The following is an 11,264-nucleotide window of genomic DNA, read 5'->3' as shown; positions in this document are numbered from 1 at the left end:
GAGAATGCAACGTAGCCTACTTCTACCCATAAATACTGAGTTAAAGTAACCATATACAGAGCAAACAAAGGCAAAAGCAATAATAGGCTACCCATGTTCCACGCGCGCTCTACTTTCCTCTCAGAACAGTGCGCGGGGTTAATCCATAGACAATAAAACCAGGGTTAATCCCACCCACTCTGCTCACCCCCGCAGCCTGGTGCTCAGCCACCCCCTCCCCCTCTTCCTCCTGCTGAGTTTCGTGAGAAAACGATCAATTTAAAAACCGTCTGCCTAAAACCGAACGTCGACCAAGTCTACCGTTCTGGAGATGTGATGGATTATAACGGGTTGTTCCCGGAGAAGCAGGTTTAAATGCATAATCAAGGGAGACAAGAGACGGGATAAACAAGGGGTAACGTTAGCAGGCGAGCGAAAGCAATTGCCGAAGACAAAGGTAACTGTGCTACGAACTATGTGATGAATTAACAGTCGAGAAGAACAGTTGGGAGTGTGCAGGAGGCAGAGTTTGAAAAAAGCTCCAGAGATTGTCTTTTGAAATATGAACAGAGCGACATGCTTTTTTTGTCTCCATCTCTTTCATTGGAATCCACAGATGAGCTCTCGGTGTTCGGGAAACATAACAACCCTAACATGACGATGCCCTGAAATGGTAATGACAGTCAGTCATTATGAGAAGCTAAACTGTAACCGTTAGAGGCATATATGCTCTTCATGGATATACAGGGAGAAAGGAGAGATTCGTTTAAAAACACATTATCAGGAAAAAATGATGGTTTGAGAGGCTATAGTTTAGATGTTTGAAGGGACATGTATTCGATTATTTTTGTTCAAGTCGAAAATCGAACTCTAGCCACGAACGCTGCCACTCTGAAATCTATAACGAAACGCACAAGCCACTGCAGAGATTGAGTGTCTTTTCCCACATTCTTTCCCACATTTTTTTCTTGCTAAGTGTGTATACTTGAACACTATAGGCTACATGTTGATGAAAGAGACTGACATAGATCTACTTATGATATAGATTCAACGAAAGCACATAGCGGTCTATAGGCTACTTTCAGCACCTCGGACAGCGACCAAAATGACACGGCTGCGCAAGAAAGCTCTCATTGCACTTTTCTTATTCACTCTCTTCATCTTCGGGACCATGATGGGCCTCAGAACACTGAAACCCAGCGATGGCTTCTCAGACCTTGCCCCGGGGATGGGAGAGTTTGTGAGGGAAAGAGGAGGCGACCATCGACGGCCAGTCTCAAACGACATGGTAGTTTCCCCTGGTCAGTCCCATCTAGCCAGCGACACCAAAGTCGTCTTCACAAAATCCGACCGTGACTACAGTATATTCTACGACGTACAAATATTCTATTACCTGTGGTATGGCACCCCACAGATGGACGGTAAATATATTCACTGGGACCATGTTCTAGTGCCGCACTGGGACCCTAAGATCGCCCCCAGCCACTCCAAAGGAAGACATTCTCCTCCAGAGGACATAGCGTCGAGTTTCTTCCCGGAGCTAGGACCATACAGTTCTAGAGACCCCTCCGTGCTGGAGTCACATATGTCGCAAATTGAAGCGGCTGCAGCAGGTGAGGGATTTTGGCACCACTAACCCCCCAAACTTAAATATTACCATCAAAGGTGTCCTGAACATGATACTGTACCTCTCAAATATTGAAGTATTAAAGTAGCTTCACTTAAACTCCTCCATTCATCTGCACCAATTTTATGAAGGGTTGTTATAGGCCTATCCTTATGTCAGACGTCACTAACTGTTTCCGCCTCAGGTGTACTGGTTCTGTCCTGGTATCCGCCTGGCATTGCAGACAACCATGGCGAGCCATGTGAAGACCTGGTGCCTGCTGTCATGGACGCTGCCCACAGACACAGCATCAAGGTAACTGGTGAGAGAACCGGTATGTTTTTACAATTTCTGGTGCTTTACTGAATTCAGAAATGTCTGGCTGCAGGGTTGGGGTCGAATCCATTCCAATTCAGTCAGTTGGAATTTCAGTTGACTTCCGGATTGGACTGAATTGAAATGGAATTCACCCCAACCTTGGCTGGCTGGCAGTGATGATTGGTTGGTAGGTGCTTCCAGGTTTATGTTGTTCACTCAGATTGTGTAACAGTCTGTCACAAGAGACTATGTTAACTCCGACCTTTGTTGTAGTAGTCTAAGTGAGTATCAGTCATGGCCTTTGAGCCTAGATAAATACATATAAATATTCCTGTTACCAAAACTGAGTGAGCAGCCACAGTGTACGTCATAACTTCACTGTGTTCACTCGAAGACAGACACAATGCATTTCATTTTTAGAGGGTGAAGTGTGTGATTTTGGAATGTATTTTCTATGTATAAAACCATCTGTTCTAGCCCACTTTCTTTCTCCATCTTGTATATTATTGATGTAGACAGAGAAAACATTTCTTCAACAAACTCACAAGTCTTTGGGTGTTTCACAAGGTCCTCTGAAGGCAGACAAAAAAATGTTTCAGGATTTTTAAACCGAGGGAAGACAGTTTCCATTTGACTTGGAAGAGTGACTCAGGGGACATGTTTCAAGCCCCTCTTATACTGCTTGACTTTCAGTCTATTGAAGCCATTATAGATGTTCTGTACATTCATGCACGCACCCACACAAGGACACACTCACACGAACAGCATTGGCATAACTGGGGCTGACCATGCAGCCTGAGGCCTGTGTGCATGGCACGAGAGGGTCTCGCGCACGCACACACACACACAGTTTATACAGCTGAGTAAAGGGACTCGTTGAACAGCACATCAGTTCACCTTGCCACTCTGCCTCTGATTTCAAAACCAGCCACGACACAAACTGACAGCCCAGCTCGGTCGCTGCTGTGTCAAACACAGTGTTGCCATGGAAACTGTTTATGAAGACCTTGCAGCCTCTTAAAAAAAAGAGAGCCAGCGAGAGGGAGTGGGTGTTCTTTCCTTTCTATCTAGCCCGCCACGCTCCGTCATTCATGGCTCGACTGTTCTATCAACAGTTGACGGTGAGGTGAAGTAGACCTTTTGCTATGCAGCAGCTGAGGTAAACATCCTAGTTGTCAGGCAGTTTAAGACTGGTCCCATATCTGTTTGTGCTGTCTCGACAATGACAGTAGGTGTTGGCTATACAGCACAAAGAGATCTGGGATCAGGCTAGTCTAATCCTGGGGTGAGAGAGGGCAGCTGCCACAGTCCTATACATGTAATTTGGATCATACACAGTCATCTGTGTCACAGCAATCACAGCCATCTAAATGCTGAGAGACTCCCTGTTGATCCTTCAAGGTGTGGTGTGTGAAATCTGGATCAGATCCAGGTCTCCCTTAAAAAAAATGTTTTTAAACCTCGAGGGATTTCATCCTGGTTTGATGTTTATATGTATGCTGTAAGGCCCTGGTATGGTTCATTGAAGGGTTGGCAGGTATTATCTCTCAGTTGCAGCAAAGACACAGAGTCACAGAGAGAAAAAGGCCTTAGGTAATACTTTTAAGTAGAGAGTATTATTTCCTTAAAGTAGAGAGCAGTATCCTGATTATTATCTCCAGCAGATAAAGTTCACTGCCAGGACACTGGAAGGAATACAACTCCAAAATCCCTTTTATTTTCTTAAAAGAGGATGGAGGATCACTTGAGATCAAAGAGAGGGTGAGGTCCTGAGTTTGGATAATGGGTATGATCGCTGGGAGCTAGGAGTGTCTGCTTCAGTGGTCCGCTCTTCCTCATCCTCCTCCTCTTCCTCGCAGCAGTCTCTTTCAATTTTCAAGAAACTAAAACTCAGTCCACATCCTGCTCCTCTCTCTAAAGTTAGCTCCTGTCCTGTGCCATTCTATTGCCTTCTATCTTTACACTTGAGATACGCTCTCTCTCTCGCACACGCACACACACACACATCATTCTGTTTGATTGCTGATGTTACCTGGACCAATCCCTATGGGGCCCCAGAGTCAGAAAAGGAGGATTTATTTAAAGATGATCCACCAGCTAAGCGATCTCTAATTGGCTGCTCCCAGCCCTCTGATTGGCTGATCCCAGCCCAGAAGCCTCTGACACACACCGTTCGCTTGGTCCCCAAAATAACTGTCATTCTGGATGGACACTGGGATGCATGAAATTTGAGTACCCACATATTGATTCTCTGAGCCTCAGGAAAAGGTTATACTATTTAAGGATGGATAAGCTAGTTGGCGGATACATGACGAAGCACATTGGTTTTAACAATAATGAAGCATTTCTGAAATCCATTTCCATTGTCCTCAAAGAGTTGCTGAATATTTCCCTCTGTTCATGTACCTTAGGATTATTTTACTATGCCAGTGATTTGAACAGTCAAACTCACAGATGGTGCTCACCACTCACCACACCTTACCAATTGAATTCTGAAGGCATTGCCATACTGCTTTTTAATACCACAATAAAATGGCAATGTGCTGATATACTACTGAATATTACTTCTTCCTTTACAGAACCGTGTTTACATTCAAGTGGTATAATAATGCTTCAAAGACCTTGAAAAAGTATATTGCAGAGAGTATTGTCCTCTTTATTAAGGGTTTATAATGATCCATATGCCTACTCTGTTCACACAGGTGGCGTTCCACATCCAGCCGTACAAGGGTCGGACCGACCTCAGCATGCATGATAACATCAAATACATAATTGACAAGTAGGTTGATCAGTGGAAACTGTCCTATACATCCACATCTCCTCTCTCTCGCTCTCTAGATCATTGACAAGTAGATTAGCCTTCGACTGTTCTGTACATCTGCGTCCTCTAGCCAGCCACTCCACTCCACTTCTCATCTAATCTCCTTTCCTTTCTCCACTTCACTCTTTCTATCTCCACTCTCACTTTCCCCAATTCTCTCTCTCGCTCTCCCCACTTCTCTCTCGCTCTCCCCACATCTCTTCCTTTCGCTCTCTCTGCCTCTCTTTCTCCTCTCAACATCGCACTCATACAGATGAAGATTTTCTTATCACTTACTTTAAGCCAAAGGTCAGAGCTCTGCTTTCCATGTTAATGTCCAGTGACATTAACATGGAAAGGTCTAGGGATCTGGAGAAATCTGAATCCTTTTCAGGTCTGAAGGAGGTAGAGAGAATGAAACTGCAAGTAGCCTTTGTCCTGATTGGATTACTTTCACTTTCATTATTAGAGTATTCATCTGCGGGCTTTAGACAATTGATAGTGCCACTAAAAGATTTGTACCTGTGGAAAAATGTATGAAAAGAGCTTGGCTATGGAACAGACCAGCAGTAGCCTGCAGGTCCCACATCTCTTTGTGCCGTCTTGCCAACTCCAATGGTCATTGTCATGCCAAACATATTCATAACAACGACTATAGTAGAGGACAAACGTAAAGGGCAGAAAACAAATATGTGATTGTTTATCTAATGAGGCATGATAGTGATCCACCTAAACATTGTCCAAACATTGAGACACCCTCTGCAGTTGGGCGGTAGGGTTGGTGTATCGCTGTCAAGCTTACTGAACAGTGATGATCGTGATTGAGGACAAGCCTAGTACACCTTGTTTCCAGGGAGAGATGTTTCTGCCAACTTCTGCACAACCAACTGTGCTATCCATCTGCCTGAAAAGAAACCACAGAGAGAATGAGAAGGGAGGGGGGAGGGGATGCATTTCTATCATCTGATCTCTCCATCTACAATGTTCACACACTCCAAACTTGCTCTTGAAAATAAGAGCAACATTCCACATAATAGCATTTTCTGTAGACATCTGACACTTCACCCAATTGAGAACACTTCTGTTGGCAGAACCTGCTGTTTTGTAACAAGTGTATATATCCTACTGTTCAAAAGTTTGGGGTCACTTAGAAATGTCCTTGTTTTTGAAAGAAAAGCAATTTTTTTTGTCAATTATAATAACATCAAATTGATCAGAAATACAGTGTAGACATTGTTAATGTTGATTTTTAATGGAATATCTACAGTTGAAGTCGGAAGTTTACATACACCTTAGCCAAATACATTTAAACTCGGTTTTTCACAATTCCTGACATTTAATCCTAGTAGAAATTCCCTGTCTTAGGTCAGTTAGGATCACAACTTTATTTTAAGAATGTGAAATGTCAGAATAATAGTAGAGAGAATTATTTATTTCAGTTTTTATTTCTTTCATCACATTCCCAGTGGGTCAGAAGTTTACATACACTCAATTAGTATTTGGTACCATTGCCTTTAAATTGTTTAACTTGGGTCAAACGTTTCGGGTGATCTTCCACAAGCTTCCCACAATAAGTTTGGTGAATTTTGTCCCATTCCTGCTGACAGAGCTTGTGTAACTGAGTCAGGTTTGTAGACCTGCTTGCTCACGCACGCCTTTTTAGTTCTGCCCACAAATGTTCTATGTGATTGAGGTCAGGGCTTTGTGATGGCCACTCCAATACCTTGACTTTGTTGTTCTTAAGCCATTTTGCCACAATTTTGGAAGTATGCTTGGGGTCATTGTCCATTTGGAAGACGCATTTGCAATCGAACCCACAAATGCTGATGCTCCAGATACTCAACTAGTCTTAAGAAGGCCAGTTGTATTGCTTCTTTAATCAGCCCAACAGTTTTCTGCTGTGCTAACATAATTGCAAACGGTGTTTCTAATGATCAATTAGCTTTTAAAATTATAAACTGGATTAGCTAACACAACGTGCCATTGGAACACAAGAGTGATGGTTTCTGATAATGGGCCTCTGTACGCCTATGTAGATATTCCATAAAAAATCAGCAGTTTCCAGCTACAGTAGTCATTTACAACATTAACAATGTCTACACTGTATTTCTGATCAATTTCATGTTATTTTAATGGACAGAAAATGTGCTTTTCTTTCAAAAACAAGGACATTTCTAAGTGACCCCAAACTTTTGAACTGTAGTGTGTGTGTAATATAAACATATATACTGTATATATATTTAAATTAAATCATCTCTGACTGTGGTGGGTGCTACACATTGGAGGATTGGCTATCTATGCTCATGATATGTTTATCTTCTTGCATGTTCACTTCTCTATAAAAAGAAGCGTGATTTGCATGTATACTGCAATTCAGATTCTAGCTGCATATGTCAACATGAACTAAACTAAACAAAATCTTTACCTCATAGGTACGGGAACCACGGCGCCTTCTACCGCTTCAGATTGACCACGGGGCGGATCCTTCCTCTGTTCTATGTCTACGACTCCTACCTGACCCCGCCTGAAGCCTGGGCCGACCTGCTCCACCCCGCCGGCACCCACACCCTCCGCGGCACGCCCTACGACGGTGTCTTCCTCGCCCTGGTCGTAGAGGAACGCCACAAACAAGAAATCCTGGCCGGTGGCTTCGACGGCATGTATACGTACTTCGCCTCCAACGGCTTCTCCTTTGGCTCCTCTCACCAGAACTGGAAGGCGGTCAAGGCCTTCTGTGACGGTAACAACCTGCTGTTTGTACCCAGCGCCGGGCCGGGATACGTCGACACTGCAGTGAGGCCATGGAACAACCACAACACGAGGAACAGGGTCAACGGACGCTATTACGAGACTAGCCTGCAGGCGGCGTTGTCCGTGCGGCCGGAGATCGTGACCATCACGTCATTCAACGAGTGGCACGAGGGGACACAGATTGAGAAGGCGGTGCCTAGGAAGACGGTGTCGCGGCTGTATCTCGACTACCAGCCCCGCCGGTCAGATCTGTACCTGGAACTCACCAGGAAGTGGGCCGAACACTTCAATAAGGAGAAAGACAAGTGGCTCATGTAGTGGACAGGACTCCTGACTCGACTGGGTTCGATGGGAATAATGCCTTTTGGGTGTGACTGGAGCAAGTAAAAATGAGGAGCTTTTCACACTACTGAGCCAGACCGAACCAAACCAAGCTGCATTGAGCTGGCATGGTTAGTGGTTACACGTCCTCTATAGTTGCTGGAACCATGTTGAAAATAAAAATGTGGAAAGAAAATAACACAGCCATCACAGTTTGATTTGGGTCAGCATGATAGTTTGAAAAGGGTAGGAGTGGCCTCACTGCTGGGTATTCTGGGTCGATATGAATATACACTCCTCTATGGATTTATTTAGACAGTGAAGCTAAAACTTGCAAATTTGGCCCTATTCTCCAGCATTTTGAATTTGAGATCAAATATTTAATATTAGGCGATAGTACAGAATGTCACCTTTTATTTGAGGGTATTTTCATACATATGTTTTACTGTTTAGAAATGAAAAACCTTAATGTATCTAGTCCCCCCATTTGAATACCTTATTTTTTCAGTAGTATTTGGACAAATTCACTAATAACGTATTAAAGTAGTCAGAAGTGTAGCATTTGGTCCCATATTCCTAGCACACAATGACTGCATCAAGCTTATGACTCTACAAACTTGTTGGATGCATTTGCAGTTTGCTTTGGTTGTTTATCTGATTATGTTTTTCCCAATAGGAACTAAATGGTCATTATAAACTGGGTGGTTCGAGCCCTGAATGCTGATCGGCTGACAGCCGTGGTATATCAGATTGTATACCACGTGTATGACAAAACATTTATTTTTACTGCTCTAATTAAGTTGGTAACCAGTTTATAACAGCAATAAAGCACCACGGGGGTTTGTGGTATATGGCCAATATACCACGGCTAAGGGCTGTATCCAGACACTGTGTTGCGTCGTGCATAAGAACAGCCCTTAGATGTGGTATATTGTCCATATACCACACCCCCTCGTGCCTTATTGCTTAAATAATGTACTGGAGTCACTTCTATTGCTTCACTGTTCAAATAAATACAAAGGGGAGTGTATGCCTTTGACTGGAACAAATGGGACTGCTCACACCATTGACTTAGGCTAGGTGGAATTGTTGCTATCAAAGGGCAAGATGGAGATTCCATTATATTGCTTACACCTATACAATCCTATTACACCTATCCAATCCTCTCAGACCTGCCAAAGTGTCTAGGGGGAGAGGGCTAGGGGTTGATTTGGGATTCAGGGGTACACTCATGATTTAACCTGTCTCTGTGTTCATCAACTCTTCTGTTCTTCTCTCAAATGAACATTCCAGAAGACTTTTCATCACGATACCTGGTTTCTTTTTGAACATCTGAATATTCAACAAAGTTTAATCGGTTGGTTACCTCGACTTATGTTAGTGGAAAGAAATGGTCTGTTTTGAGTGACTTAAGTCTATTCCTTTCAAATGAGTTCTGTTATGATGATCGCCACAGTAACGATAGCACCATTGGGGTTGTGTAGTGTGGATGAATCTGTTGTGATGATAGCACCATTAGAGTTGTGTAGTGTGGGTGAATTCTGTTGTGATGATAGAGCCATTGGGGTTGTGTAGTGTGGGTGAATTCTGTTGTGATGATAGAGCCATTGGGGTTGTGTAGTGTGGGTGAATTCTGTTGTGATGATAGAGCCATTGGGGTTGTGTAGTGTGGGTGAATTCTGTTGTGATGATAGAGCCATTGGGGTTATGTAGTGTGGGTGAATTCTGTTGTGATGATAGCACCATTGGGGTTGTGTAGTGTGGGTGAATTCTGTTGTGATGATAGCACCATTGGGGTTGTGTAGTGTGGGTGAATTCTGTTGTGATGATAGCACCATTGGGGTTGTGTAGTGTGGGTGAATCTGTTGTGATGATAGCACCATTAGGGTTGTGTAGTGTGGGTGAATTCTGTTGTGATGATAGCACCATTGGGGTTGTGTAGTGTGGGTGAATTCTGTTGTGATGATAGCACCATTGGGGTTGTGTAGTGTGGGTGAATCTGTTGTGATGATAGCACCATTAGGGTTGTGTAGTGTGGGTGAATTCTGTTGTGATGATAGCACCATTGGGGTTGTGTAGTGTGGGTGAATTCTGTTGTGATGATAGAGCCATTGGGGTTGTGTAGTGTGGGTGAATTCTGTTGTGATGATAGCACCATTGGGGTTGTGTAGTGTGGGTGAATTCTGTTGTGATGATAGCACCATTGGGGTTGTGTAGTGTGGGTGAATTCTGTTGTGATGATAGAGCCATTGGGGTTGTGTAGTGTGGGTGTCACGTTCCTGACCTGTTTTCTCTTGTTTTATATGTCTTTATTGGTCAGGGTGTGAGTGTTGGGTGGGCAGTCTATGTTTTCTATTTCTATGTGGGGTTTTGTGTTCGGCCTGGTATGATTCTCAATTAGAGACAGGTGTGTATCGTTTGTCTCTGATTGAGAGTCATACTAAGGCAGCCAGGGTTTCACTGGTGTTTTGTGGGTGTTTGTTTCCTGTGTTAGCGTTTGGGCCACACAGGACTGTTGCAGGTTAGTCACGTTTGTTGTTTTGTTAATTTGTAGTGTTTGTTGGTTTGCCATTAAAATCATGAATACCTCCTACTCCGCATCTTGGTCCGATCCATGCTCCTCCTCGTCTGAGGAGGAGAACGACATTGACAACCTTTACAGTGGGTGAATTCTGTTGTGATGATAGCACCATTGGGGTTGTGTAGTGTGGGTGAATTCTGTTGTGATGATAGCACCATTGGGGTTGTGTAGTGTGGGTGAGCTTTGAGACTTTCTGACTTATTCTTTCCTGTATTACTTTGAAATGGTGAAAAATAAAAGTAATGTCTGTTTCCTATCTGAGAATACTTTGTGTTTGAAATAGGGTGGGTTCGACTAATCCAAATCAGCAAGGGTCAGATCCATTTGGGAATGAGACGGTTCTGTATTACACTCTTCTATCATTGTCAAGCCAAACTGTAATAGCTACTTTATCACTTAACTCAATTAGAAACCATGGGGTCAGTGCTGAATCTGCTGACTACCAACACCTTGTGGACTACCAGTGGAGGCTGCTGAGGGGAGGACGGCTCATATTAAAGTCTGGAATGGATATTATGAGCCGTCCTCCCCTCAGCAGCCTCCACTGTTCGCTACGCTGTCCTGCTCCACACACACAGTACCCAAGCACATCACCCGTTAATACCAACTACCCAACCAGGCTTTGGCGTTGTGCGGTTATATAAATGTCAGGCTTCACAGCCCCGTGTGATGGCAGGCCCCAACACTCCTCATCATTACTGATCTTTCTAGTGCCAGGTGACAGATCAGATGATGTGTTCCTACCATTATAGCTCAATGGTTCAGATGAGGTGTTCCTACCATTATAGATCAATGGGTCAGATGATGTGTTCATACCATTATAGATCAATGGTTCAGATGTGTTCCTACCATTATAGCTCAATGGTTCAGATGTGTTCCTACCATTATAGCTCAATGGGTCAGATGAT

General features: G+C 43.6%; 1 protein-coding gene and 1 long non-coding RNA gene across 2 annotated transcripts; one reads left to right on the top strand and one right to left on the bottom strand.

The window, feature by feature from the left end:
* Nucleotides 1-146: 146 nt before the first annotated feature.
* LOC129831036 (glycoprotein endo-alpha-1,2-mannosidase-like protein) lies at nucleotides 147-10,612 on the top strand. The gene is made up of 4 exons (XM_055894027.1): nucleotides 147-1,592; nucleotides 1,791-1,900; nucleotides 4,606-4,682; nucleotides 7,136-10,612. The coding sequence occupies exons 1-4, from the start codon at nucleotides 1,085-1,087 to the stop codon at nucleotides 7,770-7,772; spliced, it is 1,332 nt and encodes a 443-aa protein (XP_055750002.1). The 5' UTR covers nucleotides 147-1,084; the 3' UTR covers nucleotides 7,773-10,612.
* LOC129831037 (uncharacterized) lies at nucleotides 4,539-7,636 on the bottom strand. The gene is made up of 2 exons (XR_008755663.1): nucleotides 7,129-7,636; nucleotides 4,539-5,607 (listed from the first exon to the last, which is right to left on the bottom strand). It is a non-coding gene; the product is annotated as an uncharacterized LOC129831037 (long non-coding RNA).
* Nucleotides 10,613-11,264: the final 652 nt, after the last annotated feature.

The sequence above is a fragment of the Salvelinus fontinalis genome, chromosome 32 (genome assembly GCF_029448725.1).
Source record: "Salvelinus fontinalis isolate EN_2023a chromosome 32, ASM2944872v1, whole genome shotgun sequence".
Lineage (NCBI taxonomy): Eukaryota > Metazoa > Chordata > Actinopteri > Salmoniformes > Salmonidae > Salvelinus > Salvelinus fontinalis.
Note: the sequence above shows the minus strand (reverse complement) of the source record. Positions and strands in the feature narration are given on the sequence as shown.

Excerpts from the sequence above, each read along its gene's own strand:
- LOC129831036 (XM_055894027.1), top strand. The coding sequence starts at position 1,085 with ATGACACGGCTGCGCAAGAAAGCTCTCATTGCACTTTTCTTATTCACT. Across the intron at positions 1,593-1,790 it reads AATTGAAGCGGCTGCAGCAG|GTGTACTGGTTCTGTCCTGG; the intron begins GTGAGGGATTTT and ends TTTCCGCCTCAG. Across the intron at positions 4,683-7,135 it reads ATCAAATACATAATTGACAA|GTACGGGAACCACGGCGCCT; the intron begins GTAGGTTGATCA and ends TTTACCTCATAG.